General features: G+C 47.4%; 1 protein-coding gene across 1 annotated transcript; it reads right to left on the reverse strand.

Moving 5' to 3' along the window:
• Positions 1 to 804: 804 nt before the first annotated feature.
• On the reverse strand, positions 805 to 19,108 carry LOC123374690 (cytochrome b-c1 complex subunit 1, mitochondrial). Its single transcript, XM_045024884.1, has 13 exons — positions 18,952 to 19,108; positions 14,246 to 14,383; positions 13,596 to 13,682; positions 11,994 to 12,123; positions 10,652 to 10,850; positions 8,525 to 8,604; positions 7,186 to 7,301; positions 6,570 to 6,713; positions 5,516 to 5,676; positions 4,183 to 4,268; positions 3,013 to 3,101; positions 1,878 to 1,953; positions 805 to 1,055 (listed from the first exon to the last, which is right to left on the reverse strand). The coding sequence occupies exons 1-13, from the start codon at positions 19,021 to 19,023 to the stop codon at positions 991 to 993; spliced, it is 1,443 nt and encodes a 480-aa protein (XP_044880819.1). The 5' UTR covers positions 19,024 to 19,108; the 3' UTR covers positions 805 to 990.
• Positions 19,109 to 19,617: the final 509 nt, after the last annotated feature.

Consider the following 19,617-nt stretch of genomic DNA (forward strand, 5'->3'; position numbering starts at 1 on the left):
ACCACTCTCCTTACATGTACTGCCCAACTGGATGGCAGCTCCATCACTTTCCCTCCTGATCTTTGTGGCAGTTTAAATGCTGATGCTTGCTGGGTAGCAGCAGAGCAGATGAACTGCTTTCTGAAAGCAAAATTTTAGTCCAAGGTTGCCCCTTTACTCAGAACACCGAGAAAGAAAATACCAAGCAACCTCTTAGGTGAAGCCAGCTAATCGGTGCCATCAAAAAGGTGTCAGTGAGTAACAGTTCTGTTTATAGCCACTGTAAAGAGGCGCAAGAAAGAGCTGTGTTGATGGAAGAGTGAAGATTAGAGACATTTATCCTTGTGTTCTAGACTGGTGCCACAGAACAAGAGACCAGTGTCAAAGGTCTCTCTGCAGGCTATGGCAGTGAGTGAACAGCACAGAGTGCAATCCCATGGCGAAGGGAAGCAAAACGTTTTTTCCATTTTCCTTAAAGGGAAGAAGGAACCTTGGAGCATTTATAGAAACTGACAAGAAGGCTTTGCAAGATTCCTTCTTCATGGCCCTCCTCAGTGCACCCCAATCCAGACCAACAGCGGCCCGGTTAGTCTTTGGCCACCTGCATGTTAGTTATACTGGTCTGCAAAAGGTAAAGGGAAGAGCAGTGACTCCAGGCATCACTTAAGTCAGCATACCCTATCACAGCCCAGATACTATAGCCGCATCTTTGCCAGTGCTAATGCTGCTCCAGTGTGTCACCAATCTGGAGAGGTTCATGAAATAACTTCTACCCCACACCTAGCCAACAGTGGCACTTTGCCATAAACACCCATGAGAGCCAACTCCATTTAAATTATATTTATTTGGCTCGGTTCATTTTAACAATTCAGAAGACAAGTGTTTGTACAGAGCTTACAGCAAGGCCCATCTTGCCACTGCCACACAGAAAAGATTCAGACACACATCCACCTTTTGGGAGCCCCATCCCAGCCCAAGACGTCTCCATTTCCACTCTGCAGGGGGCACAGCCTAGAAACGGAGCCAGTACATGGCACTGCGGATCCGGTTGTAGTCTGGGAGCTGTTCGATGGGACCTGCGTGAGCAAAGGAGAATTAGTCACTTAGAATAAAGTGAAGAGATCCACCATCAGCTTCTCAATTCTACTGCTCTCTGACCCAATGACGCCACCACACCCAGACTCAAATCCTTACATGAAAACCTCGGTCCAACAGTAGGAAGAAACAAGTCTATGAAGACAGTTTAACTGGACAGTGGTTTTTAACACTACTTCCCATTTGTCTTGAAATCCTTTTTTCTTTTCTTATAGCTCCCCTTTGAAGATTCAAACTTAATCTTGGAGATCACTGTGCAGAGGAGGGGAACCCACCAGGCACTTAAGGGAGAGAAGCTGCTTGGGCAAGTTTGCCAAGGGGAACATCTCCTTGGCTGACAGACAGACATGCCAGATTAGCAATGCAAGGAGTCAAGCCCACTGATTCTTACATTAACTGATATCACCACAGAGTAAGGAGATGACATTTGGCGGCCGCTACTGCGGTCCCCACCCACAGATTGAAGCTTCATTGTTAATCACATCTCTGTAGCTTGTAACGGAGCGGGAGGCTGGCCAGCAGCCCAAAGCCATTGTCTTAGCATCTGTGCCTAACTAGATTTTCAGAACATACTCTCTGGTGAACATGCTTCAGCATAACTGATGCACAAAGGCAGGGGAGACAGTAGTGAAGTTTCCAGGAGGGTAAATTAGACGGAGAAAGAAGCCAGAACAAACTACAAATTACTTTATACAGAAAGCTTGCAGAGATCCACTGAACAGACACCTTGCTCTCCATTATAAACAAAGACTCAACCACACGTTGGCTGCTTTTTAACCTGTGCCTATAACCAGGTCACTTACCTACTGCTGCGACTGCTGGGCATTTGTCATAGATGTATTTGCTGCAGACCTCCCGTACCATCCTAGCATCCACAGCCTAACAGGAAATGACAAGAACAGGCAACGAGTCATGTTTCTGATAGACATACATTTACACAAACTAAAAGCCGTTCAACTACCACACAATCCGACTGCCAAAGACCAAGAGATTTGACCCTTTCTGTTTATCTGCTCAATGTGACGCTGCTTTGAAGTTATTTGGCTACTTGTCTGCCGGGACAGTTACAGTATCCATGAGCAATTCCTCTTGGAGGATATGGACAACCTGTGCCAGTCTATACAAGTAAAGTCTCTCAACTTATGTATTATATATAGTGCTACACAGTGCCAGGCAATGAAGCCCCTTGTTATATGGCTCTTGCGAGACTGCACCCACTATGTATCTGGCAGAGGGAGTTTGGGGATAAGTATTAAATTGACTTAGAAGTGAAGATTAAGAGTTCAATGTGAGCCAGCCATTCTTGACCAGAAGGAAGAATCAGCACAAGGGGGGCCTTTGGGAAAGATCGCCGGAAATACCTGTTAAAGAACACTTCTCTCTCAATATTACTCTAATGCTGCAGTCTCACAGCCAAATGGATAAGCAAAGGAGAACTTTATGACCAACTTTCTGCTTGTCAGTAAAATATTCTGGGTGGAATCTCTCAAGACATTTCAAGTTCAGGCTTCTGGTTAGAGAAGGTCTAACTGGCATATACTCACCGAGGCCTTTCCGGCTGAAGCTATATCCTGGGCATCTCATCAGAGGTGGAATTACTCAAATGAGCCCACATCACTAATGCTATAGACACTCACGTCAGTCACTTAACATGGTTTTATGTTGTACCACTAACCTACAAGGGATGAACCAGCATCTAGATCTAGGGTGCAGGAAGGTGATGTGACAACACAGAACACAAGTATAGTCTTATGTTTGGCAATTCCACTATATATATTTCAGTTGTTTAACACCGACCCTGCCTTTGACTCGCCAGGATAAACAGTCTAATTAAACAGGTAAGTGCCTTAGATGCCAGTTTCTCAGCAGCAGGTTTTATGCCCAACAACAAACACCTGGAGTAAGGTTAAGAGTGCTCCCGTAAGAACTGATACATACCGCAATTCTGGCATCCCATTCAGCTAAAGATATACGGCGTCCGTAGTTCAAGAGATGACTCCCAATATTTTCACATACAGGTGTGGTACCTGGGAAAGATGTAGAGATTCATTAGGAAAGACCTCACGTTTTGAGCAAGATAGTCAAAGGCCTTGCAGCACGTCATAGCTAAGGCTACGTTTAGGTCCCGGAGGTCATGGAAGTCACAGAATCTGCTTCAGTCCCAGCGGCCGTGGGACTCTGCAGCTGGCAGCCAGCAGGGCCCTGGCCAGGGTTCCAGCGACAGGTAACTGCAGCAACAGGCCCCCCCCGCAAGATTCTAGTGACAGACTCCTGAGGGGGCCCTCCTCAGAGTTCCGACGACGGGCAACAGCCTTGCACGAGGGACGCCTTGGGTATCCCCATTTTCTCTTTGGGAAATATGGTCACCCTGCAGCTCCCAGCTGCCATGGGTGAAGGGAGCCCCCCCATGCAGTTTCCAGCTGCTGCGGGCATAGGGGGAACCCCACAGCTGAGAGCCACCAGGGTGGCAGGGGAAGCCATGGAGCCATAGCAGCAAAAGTCACAGACAGGTCACAGCTTCTTTGAATTTTTGTTTTTTGTCCGTGACGTGTCTTGACTTTTACTGAAAATAACCATGACAAAATCCTAGCCTTAGTCATAGCATGACCACCAGTTTGGAAAAAAGTATGCAAGCAGCCCATACCATTAGTCAGCTTACAATAACCCAGCACCCACATGCTCCTTTAGTAGGTCATCCTAGGCAGCTCCAGTGGGAACCAGAAAAATGCATTATGACTTCCACTTCTGGAGACCCTGGTTCACACCTAACTTGGGTCATAACTGAAACCAGCTTGATGGTCTCAACCTTGCCCTTAGCATCACAAGGGTGGTGCCTAATTTGTTTTGGCACTGCCACCTTTGCTCAGGAGAGGCCCATGGATTCAGGGCTAGCATGGAGTGTTACAGACTAGGATCCAGAATTAACAAAGCTGGGGTGGTAACCTAGGACAAAAACAGAGGATATGCCAGGTCAGGGCTGAGGAACAACCTTGCATAATGCCTGCCAGTAGCACCTTGCTTCTAGACAGAGTGCCTCCTTTTCCAGGAGGGGCAGAACTTAGAGTGTTAAATAAATGCAAAGCAGCTGTTCCGTAGATTAGAACATACCATCCAGCTGAGCCACCAGGGCATTCCGTAGGATGTTCTTGGCTCTCTTCACCTCCCCGTCTGTCGCACTGGTGCACAGACGCATCCTGAACAAGAGTCAAAGGGAATAAGGGGCTCTCAAAGACCTTCCACTAGTACAGGATGAGAAGTGATTACCTCCACCCACATTTATTTTGAACACTACTCCTCAATTTTCAACCTCTTACACAAACTGAATACTAGGTCTTCAACCCTCCTGCTACTAACTAATGCACCAAGAACGAACCTTCCTCATGTATTGTTCAGAGTGGCTACGAACTCAGTAATGAGTAGCACAGAAAGCTGACAGCTGGCCGGAGAAAGCACAGTGCTAGCCCAGTCAGAGCATACATGGGGGAAGTGAGAAATAGCTTACCCTAGCAGTCACAATTGGGAGCACCTCAATGCAGGTGTGTCACTCCAAGTTGGCAGCCACAAGTAAGAAAGCAAAGGGACCAGGGCATGCTGCCAGCTGATAGTCCACTGTTATAAACTTCAATCACTCACAATCTCTGCTGCTAGGATTGTTAAGAGTTGCAAATGGGAGTCAGTCACTGACCACTACCAAGGGATTCCAATTCCTGAGGGTTCTGTGCAGTTTGGTAGGTTTCCTACAAGTCTTACACCCCTTTCTCCCATCCAGGGTCTCTTGTCTATTCAGATAGCAAGCTCCCGGGGGCAAGGACTGTTTCCTGCTCTATGTGTACAGTTCCTAGCACAGGGGCTCCCAATTTTTGTTGTAGCCTCTAGGCACTGCTGGAGCACACATAATAAACTCTAAGAAAGGCTAAACAAATGTGAAGTCCCTCTAATCCTGACACTGAATGGTCCCCAGCACCAAGGCATTTATCAGTCAGTCAAGAGGGCTGAGACTGTGCATTATGTATCACCAGGTCATCTTTCCTAAGTGTAACAAGATGGACAGACCATGCCTTCCTCATGCTCTGGGAAAGGCAACCGTGTTTGGGGTAAGAGGTCCCAACACTAGAACAACCTCTAACGCACCAGAACAAACAGGGACCACAGCCACCATTCAGGGAGGCCAGAGGGATAAAACTAGAACAATGGGATGAGATTAAGGCAAAGGAAGATTCGGGTGGGCTATGAGGAGTCATCTCTCTTATAGCCTGAAGAATTTCTTCCCAAGGGAAGTTGTGGAAGCCCCACAGGAAAGGAGTAACACGAGATAAAACTCTAAAAAACATAAGACTCGTCATGACAGTACATGGGTTTGAACTTTGTAGGATATAATAAGTTCTCTACTAGATGTAGTCTCCATAATAGGGACTGACCATATGCAGCAAATCACACTCACCACTCTCCCTGAGCAAAGTGCAGTGTATCTTCTATGTTCAGAGCATCAGAAACAAAATGGAGTCCAAAGAGGCCTGTGTCAGAGTAGCAAATGTTGAAGGTCTGGAAACTTTGACAGAGTTTATTCTCCACTGCAATTGTAGCCAGCCTGCTGGATTGATTCTGCACATAAGTAAACACCCTCAGTGATTCAAATGCTCACCTTTCCTTTGACAGCTCAAATGCTTCCCCCTGAGTGGTTATAGGGTCAGAAGAGCAAACAAGGTAGAGAGCACAACGGGATGCCATGTGAGAGCTCAACTTGGAGTGCACTCCAGGCTCCATCCCACAGAGATGACAAGCTTTCATGGTAGAAAGTAGTGTGTACAGCCTGCTGAAGGCTTTTACATCTCACTAAACTTCTCTCCTTTCCCAGCACTGCACTGTGGAGGTGGTACTTGGTACCATTCCAGAAGGGTACCAAAAGGAAGGTGGGGGATACAGGGAGTAGGTGGCCTGGAATTAGAGTGGACCACACTACAGGCATGCCCTGCCAGAGGGAGTCTCTGTACAGAGATAGGAGAGGTGTACACTGCGTTTTAAACAGGTCCTCACCACAATGCAGTTATAAGATATGCCTGTGTCATAGGGATACATATTACCCTGCTCTGCTTCAATACTATCACCACTAAATGAACATTTTGTCTTTGCATCACAGCACAAGTTTAGGGAAGGGATACTCAGGAGTGTGAGCACCTTGCTGGGAATCGCCCTACTCAGTCCTACTCCATACCTGCTGAGGGTCTGCAGTGCAGCAATCCTCTTTGAGAAAGCTGCATATAGCTCTCTCCAGAGAGGGCTAGCAGGACCTCCTTGCCACACCCCATCCAGCCCAAGAGGTGTCCCAGATCAGCCCTGGTTAGCATTTTTATCCTGCCTTCTGGATTCACAGACAAGCTCCAGCTCATGGGAACATTTCAGAATTCAATATTATACACAACAGCTTCCTGCTCAACGAGATCATAATGTTAAGTCACTACAGCCGACTCAGAATGCCATGCTCCCAAGTCTCTTACCTTACCACCTCCAAAGGTGCGGTCATAGCGCCCTATGATCGAGTTAGCTAGAAGGAGGGGAATATTGTCTGGATTGGACCATTCTGGCCCCTCCACTGCAATAGCGACATGAGCTAAGGGTAAGGCGTCGTCTCTGACACGGATCTGAAAAACATCAAGGGGCATGGCAAGAGCAGAGTGAGCACTGTGGCCTTCTCTCCAGGGTCTCGTGCAAAGCATGGGTTCATAAATTAGGGGATTTGGTGCTGTCATAGACAAAATTGGCTAGCTTTTCACCTGTAAGTTCTTATATATAATGTGCCCATCATGTCACCAGATGCATCTGGTTTCTAGACTCCATTAGGTCACAGATGAAAGTACTAGCCTCAATAAGTTCCTAGTGGATTTTGGTCACATCTACAATCAAAACATTTTCGTAAGACAGGCAGAGCTGTGTAGGGTCTCAAGACTAGAACAGCAGGGGTGCTGTAGGTCAGGACTGAGGTGCCATCTACTCATACAAAGAAACTAACATACAAGTTTACACAGAGATTTCATCCCGTAAGTGACCAGGGGCTAATGTCACAAAAGTATGCTTTGTATTCAAAGCAATCAGCTGTTGCCAAGAAGAATTTACCTCACTCCCAGTGAAACGGCAGGGTGGGGGAATGGGCACTGCATCCTCCTTGTATTCAAAGGGAACTCCACTCAAGTGCTGCCTGGCAAGGTCTACCAGTTCTTTGTGGGAAACACCTGGGAAGGGAAACAGAAGGAACAAGAGATCAGTACAGCTACTTGAGCCTCTGAAACACAAGGAAGAAAAATTAATATTATGTACTATATGATAGACAAGAGCCGTAGATATGAGAGACCGCGCGTGCGCGTTGGAGTCTAAACATCAGTTTTAAAATATCAAGACTTCCTAGGGCATTGTTTCTCAAATGCGGCCACCGTGGCTGCCTTTTCTTGGGGCCACAGCCTCCTTGGTGGTGATGGGGGGCAGAGGAGGTGAAGCAGCAGCCCTTCCCTTGGGGCTGCCAGCAGTGGTTGGGCCCTGCCCCACTCTGAAGCCAGAAATGCCAGAGGAACATGCAGCTGGTGAGAGTTCCCCACATTTTTGGGGGTGCCGGGGCTCAGATTTCCAGCTTCAGCCCTGGGGTGGCAGGCTCTGGCCATGGGCTCTAGCCGTGTGGCAGTGGGCTCCATTCCCAGGCTCACCATTCCCCACATTGCCCCGGTCTCCGCTGCCTCCTCCAGCCCTGACTGAATGGCTCCGGGATCTGGCCCCAGCTGGGCGGAGGGTGAGGCCCTTGGCTCACCACCCCTTGCCCACTGTCCCTGGATCCCGCTGCCTCCTCCATCCACGGGCTCCAGAGGCATGCCCATCTCCTCCCCATCATCCCTGGCTCCCATTGCATCCATCAGCCCCGGCCTTCAGCCGCACAGCAACAGTCTCCAGTCCCTGGCCCCAGATGCCAGCCTGGCCCCAAGGTGCCAGCCCCTGCTGTCTCCTTACCTACCTCCTCAGTGAGGGCTTAATTTGTCCCTCGGCTTACCGGGGCTGAGTAAATCTGCCGTGAAAAGTGATATTTGTATTTTAGTTAATATCACATTTCACTGCCTGCCACCAGCTAACAAAACTTAAAAACAAAAACAAAAGCAACCAAAAAAGCAAATGAAACAAAAGACAAGAACATGCAAAGCACCTTATTTTTGTTTCTATTCTGTTTAGGTCCAGTAAAGAATAGAGACAACTGTACATTACTTTTATTATTGAGTTTGCAAAACCCCCCTACCTAAATGACAATGCTTTGGACATGTATATGTGCATATTTGTTTGTTTTTCCTAAAGTTAATTCAGTATTTTAGGAAAAATTGTCAGAGCAGCCACCACAAGAGTTGATGGCTGCACTCTGAGGCCACCAAAAATTTTGTTGAGAACCCCTCTCCTAGAGTCCCAGGAAACTAGCACTTACCTCCAGCAGCTGCCAGGACCATGCGAGGGGCCTTGTAATGAGTGTCAATGTACGTAGCTAGATCCCCACGAGTCAGACGCCTGAAGAGCATACACAACATGTTAATATCCCAACAATCCAGGCCTGGAGGAGATAGGTTGAGCTGTGAGGGCTGGGTGGTCAGGGAAGGCAGGTACTCAATACAACCGAAGTGATGATGTATTCAATACACCCTTGGTTATGGTAATAACATCTCCTGGGAATCTGTCATCTAGCCCTCCCCTGTGCTGTACCCTGAAGACAGGAACGCTTAGGGAATTGGGACTAGGATACTGAACCTTTCACCTCTAGGTCTCCAGTTCAAATCCAGCCTATATCAGTTGTGACCAGAAGTCATTACTTTCAGATGTCTGTTTAGTAGCCTACCTACTTGCTAATGGGTCAGTGTCCATGGTCAAGGCCATCACCATAATGGCACTCCTGGCTGGTGATTTCAGAGGCACCAAAGACTAGGTATAGGAGAGGGCTCCGCTCTTGGCCTAAGCAGTCAGTCCTCCCTAGTGAGGGCTGAGGCACAATGGCGGGAGTATGTGAGAGTAGCTTGTATAGCACTGCTCGTACTAGGCCTATCCTAGGGCAACAGGACTTCAAACTCCAAAACTGATAATACAGCATCCGTCACCAGCAGCAGGAAGCACAGAATCAAGCCAAAAATTGTAAGTCTATGGTGAACAGATCAGCCACGTGGTAAGGCACCACCTGCTGCATGCAAATGGGCTGGGTTGGCTTCCTTGTGCAAATACTTTTGTTGCTGATGTGCTTTACTAGCATGTAGTTGAGGTTATGCAGCTCCCCTTTTATCAAGTTCAGTGATCCATAACAAAAAAAACAGGAGTACTTGTGGCACCTTAAAGACTAACAAATTTATTGTAGCATGAGCTTTCGTGAGCTAAAGCTCACTTCTTCGGATGCATAGAATGGAACACACAGACAGGAGATATTTATACATACAGAGAACATGAAAAGGTGGAAGTATGCATACCAACAGGCAGAGTCTAATCAATTGAGATGAGCTATCGTTAGCAGGAGGAAAAAAAACTTTTTGAAGTGATAATTAAGATGGCCCATAGAAGGTGTGAGGAGAACTTAACATAGGGAAATAGATTCAATTGGTGTAATGACCCAACCATTCCCAGTCTTTATTTAGACCACAGTTAATGGTATCTAGTTTGCATATTAATTCAAGTTCAGCAGTCTCTCTTTGGAGTCTGTTTTTGAAGTTTTTTTGTTGCAAAATTGCCACCTTCAAGTCTGTCACTGAGTGGTTAGGAAGGTTGAAGTGTTCTCCCACTGGTTTTTGAATGTTATGATTCCTGATGTCAGATTTGTGTCCATTTATTCTTTTGCGTAGAGACTGTCCGGTTTGGCCAATGTACATGGCAGAGGGGCATTGCTGGCATGGCCAAACCGGACAGTCTCTACGCAAAAGAATAAATGGACACAAATCTGACATCAGGAATCATAACATTCAAAAACCAGTGGGAGAACACTTCAACCTTCCTAACCACTCAGTGACAGACTTGAAGGTGGCAATTTTGCAACAAAAAAACTTCAAAAACAGACTCCAAAGAGAGACTGCTGAACTTGAATTAATATGCAAACTAGATACCATTAACTGTGGTCTAAATAAAGACTGGGAATGGTTGGGTCATTACACCAATTGAATCTATTTCCCTATGTTAAGTTCTCCTCACACCTTCTATGGGCCATCTTAATTATCACTTCAAAAAGTTTTTTTTTCCTCCTGCTAACGATAGCTCATCTCAATTGATTAGACTCTGCCTGTTGGTATGCATACTTCCACCTTTTCATGTTCTCTGTATGTATAAATATCTCCTGTCTGTGTGTTCCATTCTATGCATCCGAAGAAGTGAGCTTTAGCTCACGAAAGCTCATGCTACAATAAATTTGTTAGTCTTTAAGGTGCCACAAGTACTCCTGTTTTTTTTGCGGATACAGACTAACACGGCTGCTACTCTGATCCATAACAGGAACTGTGTGCTCCCAAGAATTGTGTGTTAGCGGAAAGGGGACTGTCCTCGGGTGTATATCATACTGCAGACCTAAAAGAGTGGATTTGCTGCTCACTTGATGTTCTCAGTGGTTCCCTCAACAGTGTGGCTCAGGGCAGTGCCTTGGTAAGCAGTAGCATGAAGATAGTCAAAGACTACATCTGTCAAGTTGCTGTCAATTTCCTGCAGCTCCTGAAGGATGGTGCTCCGTTCCTTCTCGACCTGAGAATCCTCTAGGCTGCAGTTCTGCACAATGTCAGCCAGAATCTCGATAGCTACAACACAAACACACACAATTTCAGCAATTCCTTTAACTGGGCACTACAGAATGCAGCAGGAAACTGAAGACAGGTCAATCTGGAGGAGGAATGGGTATAGACTGGAATAAACACTCTTCCGGGACTCAGGAAAAAGGGGGAAGGTAGGAGACGGCGATGGGACAGGGTATGTAGGGCAAAATGGGCTAACATACTAGCTGTTCTCCTAGGTTCAAGTCTCCATTGGATCACAAAACAGATAAAATGGAATGATTTCAATATGTAGAAATCTCAACATTAAAAATCAGTTCTCAGCGTGGCATAACATTTTGCTTTTCAGAGGCATTATAAGACTGGTACAGGAATTACATTGCAGTTCAGGAGTTCCATACACTGGCAATGCAGTGTGGGTACCCAAAATTGGAGGAGATATGGGTGCAGCATGTCAGGAGTCAAACGTGTAGTTCACTTGCAGAAAACTTGCTATGTCTATGGTTTGTCATAGCTAGTCCTGTAGGTCTCAAAGACTCAGACTTTAAGGTTAGAAGGGACCATTATGGTCATCTAGTCTGACCTCCTGCACAACGCAGGCCACAGAATCTCACCCACCCACTCCTGTAACAAACCCCTAACCTATGTCTGAGTTACTGAAGTCCTCAAATCGTCATTTAAAAACCTCCTTGCTCTCATGGGCAAATACTACTTCACAAAAGAACAATACAAATTGAAATCTGTATATTGCAGTGTGGAGCTGCACTGAAAACAGGACCCACAGGAGCTCCATTGAGCATTTCTGACCTTTAATAACTGAGTTAACACTACCCACCTTCCCAAACCCATAAAACAGCAAAGGACTATCAAAGTCACTCTCTCATCCAGCAACATTATTAAAGGCTATCTACAGAACAGTAGTATAGTAGGCCGCAAAGGCTTATTTTAGAAGAATACGAAGCTGAAGGCTTGAGCACCATTCCATGACTATGTGCTCATCAGTTAACCATTCAGGACCTGCAAGTGCTCAGATTGTCTGGGTACTAAGTGAACCATGGCCTTAGAGTCTTTGCTTTGTTCTACAAGCACCTGATAACAAGAGGCATAAAAAGGTATTTCTCTGACCTCAAGCTCTTGATCAGAGACTTAATAGTCCAATGGTCACACTACCTTTGGGCAGGTCTTTGGACAGGGCTTTCACGAAGAAGGCAGTCTGCTCCCGGGAGGTGTAACTGTTCAGGTGAGCACCCATACTCTCCACTTCCTTTTCAAAAGTGGCACAAGGACGTTTCTTTGTGCCCTAAAAGAAACAGATGTAGCTAGAAACTGGTTAGGTTTTTCCCTGACAACTAAAGAACCAAATTAATGACAGATCTTCAAATAACTCAGGGTGCCACTTTAGAAGTAGCTATGAGTAATCTGTTTCAATCCCACCAGACGCCAATAGGTACTTACTAATGAGGACAAATGCAATTTTCAGAATAGCCTAAAATGCTTGTCACCATGAACAGAGGCTGATCTCCCAGTGAAAGCTCCCATAGTATGGCTATTATTCAGCAGGAAGGCTTGCTTGCACTAAAGAAGTGCTGCTCAGCAGGTGGCGAGAGACTCTTGGCCATAAGGAAAGTTCTGTTATTTACAGCATTGTTCATTTAATGTGGGCTAAATACCAATACAAGCTTTCTACACAGGTTTGTCCAGTAAATGAGTTACCGCAATATCAGCAGTGAGTCTCCAACTTGTTATATATTAAAATTGTGAGCAATACTTTCTTTGCCACAAACTACATGAGCAGCAAAGCAAGAGTGATTCGTTTTTAATAATTTTCATATTATATACAATATATACACACACAATTCTATATAAATAAAAATAAAATTACTGATGTTAGGATTAAATAAATTAGAAGGGTGTGTTTTTTGGGGTTTTTTTTGGTTTCTTTTTAAGTGGGCTAAATTTTCACTGTTTAAAATACTTAACTCCATAGAAAATTTGTTCTGGACGTTCAGGAGTTAGTCACAAGGACCTCTGCACACCCTTCTTGCATGCAGCACAGCCATTGATTTTCATGCCACTGACTGGTCAATTCACTGTTTAGAGCCAGTTAATACCATCCCATGACTAGCATGGGAAACACTACAGAGAGTTAGGCACGTAAATCCCCTGGGCAGTGGCAAGAGTAGAGTCCCCTGAACACTAACTATGGGAGTCAGTACAAAGATTCAGTGCACATTCACAGATAAAATGCCTTTTTAACAGAGAGGACAGCTTGAACTTTTATTTTGCCCTTGTTGGTGCCTAAAACAGCCCCATATCAATTGTATTAGCACCATAGAGCAACCAGGTCTGTAGTCCCAGGCTCAGAGTGGCTGCCACAAGCGTTTCTTTGCAGTATAGACACAGGCAACAACAGGGGCCAGGAGCTAAGAACAGGAAGGCTTGGTGGAGGTCCAGGAGGTCTGGATCAGGATTGGGATCCCATTCTGCTAAGCGATATGATATACAAGGACATTTCCTGCCCTGAAGAGCTTAAGTTCATTTTCCTTTTAATTTACACAAGGTATGTTCATGCTTTGGTGCCCACACATCCTAAGCAGTGGCAAGTGGAAGAAGTCCAATTTTCTAACATGGTTTTGACTCATGGGAACCAGAACCACGTATGAATTAAAGTCAGACAGAAAATCTCAGAGAGCCCAGAGTGATGGTTTGATCATAATTAGCTGCATAGGGTCAATTCCTGTGAAAAGTACCAGACCTAGCACATCATCTCACCTTGAATGCCAGATGTTCCACGAAGTATCCTGTTCCATTGTTCTTCTCACTTTCATAACGGCTACCTACCCCAATCCACACACCCACCTAACAGAAGAGAGATGAGCTGAATAAATACAATTAGGAAATGCAGCTAGGAACATATGCAAGTTTCCTGTCACTAAGTAACACCTGGAGTTTAAGAGAACCCCACTGCTAGTACTAGGACACACGCTACCACCAGCATTGAAGGCTAGTATTGTTTTCTTTTTTTAAAAAAAAGAATCTAGTCTCTTTATGCCATTTACCTTGCCACATAAGATAATACTTTTCTGAATTTTATCAAAGATGTATTAAGCAATGAATGGCTGTCATAGTTAAGTGTAAGTAAGTCTGAAAGCTAGTTCCATATAAATGCAGGTGGGAGATCTGGGCAGAGCAAGAGAGCATCAATGGACTTTTCAGACATTTGTTGACTCATTCCAAAGTAAGTTGTGCCTTTTATTTAAGCTCCAGTTTGCCCAAAGCCACAATCAGGTAAACACAAATGGCTGAATCTCTGCTGCTAACCTTGGTTCCAACAAGGGCTGGTCTTCTTTGAAAGACTAGTACATTACCTGAACTGAGTTAACAGTGATCATGGGAGGATTCCAAACTCATCTTAAACTTACTGTGCATGTAGGCTGGTCGGATTCCTCAGAAGCCACACGGAGGCCGTTGTCCAGAGAAGTAACTTGCGTCTCTGGAATGTTATGGAGTGCCTGGGCATAGGTAGCTGCACCTCGATTTCTCAAACTCATCAAGGCTGGCTAAAGAGAAAGCCACCATCAAACAGCAACTCACACTATAATACAGAGCTACCAACATATAGATTGCCAAGAGTCACATGACGGTGCAGACCTAATAAGCTAGTCCAGCAGAACACAGATTTACTCGCTAAAGCTTTCCCACAGTACATCCCTAACCACTAATGCATATATTTTAAATAAGATGTGCCAGATTCTGAGATCTCTGGATACAAGAACGTGTGTGTGTATGTGTCCGTCCGTCGTCCCGTCCCCGTCTCCCCCCCCCCCCCCGGGCTGAGAGCAATCCGTGTCCCCACGGAAAAGGATGAGAGCAATCAAGTGGGCTCAAGGCAAGCCTCCAGAAGCAGGAGTTTGGAAGTGGTCTCATTGTTAGGCGTTCTTAACGTAAATTGAGATCTTTTGCAGGGCTTTAACCTCATCCCAAAATTGTAATCTACACAATGGGTCTCCAGAGGCTGATATCTGTACCTCTCTACTCTTCTTTCCTACACTAAGATTTGGGACAGATAAGCAGCGTGAGTTTATGTTATCCTTCAGGTTTGTATATCCCCATTTACCAAACACTCATCCCACAAAGTGTATATCTTGGTAGATCTGTACTAAGTGTACAGTGTACACACATCCTCTCCATTGTAGGGATAACACAATGAAAGTGATACATAGATCATGTTTCTTTACAGTGGCTGCTTATAATGTATGTATTTACAATATATGTAGCAGATTACAAATCAACTATGTCACTTCAAATTCAAAGCCCTTAGTAGTGCAAGTCCTATCTGTATTTGAGGCCTGTTCCTTCAGCTTCAGCATAGAACACCACCATTTATTATTAAGGTTAAGATTTTGTCACAGTTATTTTTAGTAAAAGTCAAGGACAAATCATGGGCAATAAACAAAAATTCACAGAAGCCCATGACTCGTCTCTTTTACTAAAAATAACTGACAAAATGAGGCTGATGGCAAGGAGGAGGACTGAAGTAGGGTGAGAAGAGATGAGATCCTGAGCACTGCTGTGGAAGGGGGGGGTCCCCCAGCACAGCTTGGAGCTCAGGGTCCTCCCCCCCTTTCTAACTGGCCATGTATCAGTAAGATAAACAAATTAAGAAAGACTATCCACAAGCACCAACAACCTTGCCATAAAATGATCATGGTAGAAATGGGTCTTCAGCAGGTTTTTGAATGTAGAAAGGGAAAAGGGCTTGCAGACCAGCTCATTGTTAGGAGATTTGCATGGAAAAGGGCAGGCAGATACTCATCGCAGAATCAGACAAAGAGGGAGTTGAGGATGGTTTCACCAGCAGAAAAGGGGATAGAAGAGCAACACAAAATATGGGCCAATAAGAAGGGAAGGGTGAAGAATTATGCAGAGATTTGAAAATAAAGACAAGAAGTTTGAACTTGATATGGAGGAGGAGAAAGATTCAAAGGGTGAGAATTGTTTTCTCTATTTTTTTTACAGTTAATTTGTGAGACAAAGTGGAAATTTTCTGTAATACTTTTGTGAATCCGGTGTACCTCAGTCTCCCCAATATTTTGCATGGCTATGGGGTGGGGGAGGATGGACGGCTATTTGGTCTCAGGGCAGGCTAAGGCCAGGTCTACACTAGGAACTTACATTAATATAACTACATTGCTCAGGGGTATGAAAAATCCATATTCCTAAGTGATGCAGTTAAATCAACCTAACCCCCCAGTGCAGACAGCACTAATTCAACAGAATTCTCACATTTACAAAGCTCTCAGGGAGGTAGATTAACTAATCTGACTGGAAACGCCCTCCCTGTCAGCATAGGTAGCGTCTTCACTGAAGTACTACAGCAGCACAGCTGTGCTGTCAGAGACATAAGTGAATGTTGCCTAGCTGTCGGAGCTTGAATGGGTCATTAAAACGACTGGCCATGGCAACCCCATATCTATGGCAAATCCAATCACCAGGACATTGACATCCAGCAATCACTGACCCACAGGGAGATGGCCTTCCCCACTGCACAGCAGGAAAGCAGAGCAAAATCCCACAGGTTGAGAACAAAGGACTGGGAAGGTGCAAGGTGGGTGGGATAAGAGAGGTGGCTGCTGGAAGGAGTAACTGCTCTCACCTGAAAATGACCAAGGAGGTCAGATGGAGAAAGACACAGAGCCTGAACATGAGGGTTCACTACAGCCTGGCTGGGCTCTGGGCTAACCAGAAAAGATTTGAACTATGCTTTAATCTTCAGTTCTCTATGCTAACTTAAGGACTTCCAGTGCTGTGCTCCAGTTCAGCAATAAACCCGAGTGTTTTGACAGTGCTATTTGAGTGTCACTGTAAATATCCGGTGAAGCGCATTAATTCCCAAAAAGCATACAAGTCTCTACCGGTGATTTCCTGGACTCACTGAACAGAGCTCACAGTGTGAAGCAGGAGTGCTGAAGCCACAGAGGTTCAATCTAAAGAGGCAGTGAGGTGGCATAGGCTGCTCTGAAGGAAGAGCAGGACCCATAGAGGGTCTGGCACACAGAACAGATTCCTCCTGGAGATTGCTCTAAAGCTGGGGGCATAGCAGCGATCCCGTGGATCTGTGACAGTTTGTTCTGTGCATTTTGACAGTACCTTGCATTGTCTGCTACACTGTTTCCCCTAGATCAGCGGTTTTGAAACTGTGGGTTGCGACCCAGTACTGGGTTGTGGAATATAAGGCACTGGGCCGCGGCGGCTCTGGTCAGCACCGCCAACCAGGCAATTAAAAGTCCTGTCAGCAGTGTGCTGCCTCCACCCCAAGCACCAGCTCCGCACTCCCATTAGCTGGAAACTGGCCAATGGGAGCTGGAAGAGGGGGGAAGTGATAGGGGTGGTGCCTGTGGGCGAGAGCCGCTTGTGTGCCTCCACCTAGGAGCCAGACCTGCTGCTGGCCGCTTCCAGGACGCAGCAAGGTTCGCTGTGCCAGGACAGGCAGGAAGCCTGCCTTAGTACCCCTGCTGAACGGGAGCCGCCTGAGGTAAGCCCGGGCCATAATCCCCTGCCCTGAGCCTCCCCAAACCCAGAGCCCTCTCCTGTACCCCCAAACCCTCATCCCTGGCCCCAGCCCAGAGCCCTGACCCCCTCCAGCACCCCAACCCCTTCCCCCAGCCCTGAGCCTCTCTCACATGCCAAACCCCTCATCCCCAGCTCCATTGGGTCATGGGCATCAATCTTCTTCAACTGGGTCGCCAGGAAAAAAGTTTGAAAACCACTGCCCTAGATAACTAGCTCTTGTCCATGTGGATTCTGCACTCAGCAAAAAGGGAAAGTTTTCAAAATAGGAAAACCTAACTGCAAAACTATAAAGTTTGGCAGGAGGACCTAAGGCAGGTGTAGCACCAGAAGCTACTTTTAACTCATTTTTTAAAAACAGATTGACATTATGCTGACATTGTCATTGTCATTGTTGAATGGTCAGGCCTTTGCTGCAGTGGGATCTAGGGCTGAAATTCCCCTTTTTTAAATAATCATATCACCAGACTAAAGAGTTGTTGCTTTTTAAAAAATTATCCCTGCTACATCTGTATTACTACTTTCCTCTTTTACCCATTTTCCTACCTCAAATACAATTTGATAAGCTTTTAGAGGCTTGTCTTAATAGTTTTAAAACCTGAAATTGTTGTATTCAATAGACCCCCAAATTGGATAGCAGGATTTCCTTGGATTATGAACGTCAAACAGAAGGTGAAGTACTCTGCTCCCCCGCAGCATCGGAAACTACACCCAGTTTTGACATACACTGAATGATTTTAGTAGGGAAACATGTCTATTTATAGATGCCAACTAGATGTCTGGTTAAGACTAGTGTCTCAGCCAGAGACTACTACAAAGGAGCAAAGCCTCCCTAATGTATACAACATCCCAGCACAAACACGGGAACTGGGTGCGCTTCAACGGCCATGCAAGCTTTTAAACTTCTTCGATGCTCGCTGGATCCATCGGTGCTGGAAGTAGGGGGGCTGCCGCACCCTCCAGCCTAGAGCGGTTTCCATCCTCTGCAGGGTTTACAGTTTGGTTCAATGGCTCTCAGCACCCCCACCGTACACACTGTTCCTGCGCCCCTGGCTGGATCCCCGCTAGAGCAGGGGGCGTGTAGGATTTAGCCGCCGGCAGGTGCAGCGTTGAGGCTCCGGGTCAGGCTGATCTAACTGCAAGAAGCAACGGGAGCCGCCGCGCTCCTTGGCCACCTCCGAAGCGAAGCACCCAGGGCAGCTGGTCCCGCCGCGGGTGCCTCGGGGCTCTCGGCACTAGGGGAGGCGGGACCCGACCGGACGGAAGGGCCCGTTGGCCTCGGACCGCCCCCCCCCGCCAACGGGCACGGCTCCTCCGGCCAGCCCCGCGCACTGCGAACCGGGCCCCGCAGGGGAACGGGGCCCCCCGCGCCGCATCCCCCCTCTGAGCCCATCCGCAGCGGGCCAGACAGAGCCAGGCCGGGGCCACTGCCGGTCCCCGGCGCCTCCCCGTCCCTGTGACCTTCCCGGCGGCCAAGGCGGCCAGGCCGGGCCTGCCCCGGCCCCCTCCGCAGCTCCTCCCCCAGGCCCCGGCGGGGCAGCGGCGCGCGGCCACTCACCGAGGAGCGGGGACCCCGCAGAAGGGCTCGGCCCGCGGCACAGCCGGCCCGACACACCGAGGAGGCCGCCATCTTGTCCCCTTACCACTACCGAGGCCTGACTGACCCCGAGCGGAGCGGAAAAGACGCATGCGCGGGAAGACAAGCCGTAAAAGCACAGGAGCGCATGCGCAAGTAGGCAAATTGACGGGGGGGGGGGACGCAGGCGCAGGGAGAGGAGATCGCATGGGCGGAGACTGGGACAGTTTTTTAGAGCATGCGCAGCAATGGGCATAGCAAGGCTGCGACCGTGTTGCGCCCTCTGTTGGTTGGAGGTCGAGGAGCCTGTGCCCCGCGCGGGCTCCGGCTCCTTCCTCACTCAGGCAAAGGGAACGCGCAGGGGGGGATCGCACTGGGCAGGCGGCCCAGCCCCCTGGGGCAGCACCACGCTGCAGCCCGTGAGCCGCCCCTGAGCCCCTGCCCGGGCTGGAAGAGCCCCACTCTCCCAAGGGGGGTGGATACCTGCAGCCTGGGGCAGAGATTAGCCCTCGCCCCTGCTCACGAACCCCCACAGGCAGGGGCAAGGCCAGTCTCCTGCTAAGCCTTGGGCTCCCCAGGCCAGGCTGCAGCAGGCCCCTGCCACTGACAGGCCAGGAGGGAGGCACCTGCTGCTGCTTGCTGGCCTGG

The sequence above is a fragment of the Mauremys mutica genome, chromosome 7 (genome assembly GCF_020497125.1).
Source record: "Mauremys mutica isolate MM-2020 ecotype Southern chromosome 7, ASM2049712v1, whole genome shotgun sequence".
Taxonomy (NCBI): Eukaryota; Metazoa; Chordata; order Testudines; family Geoemydidae; genus Mauremys; species Mauremys mutica.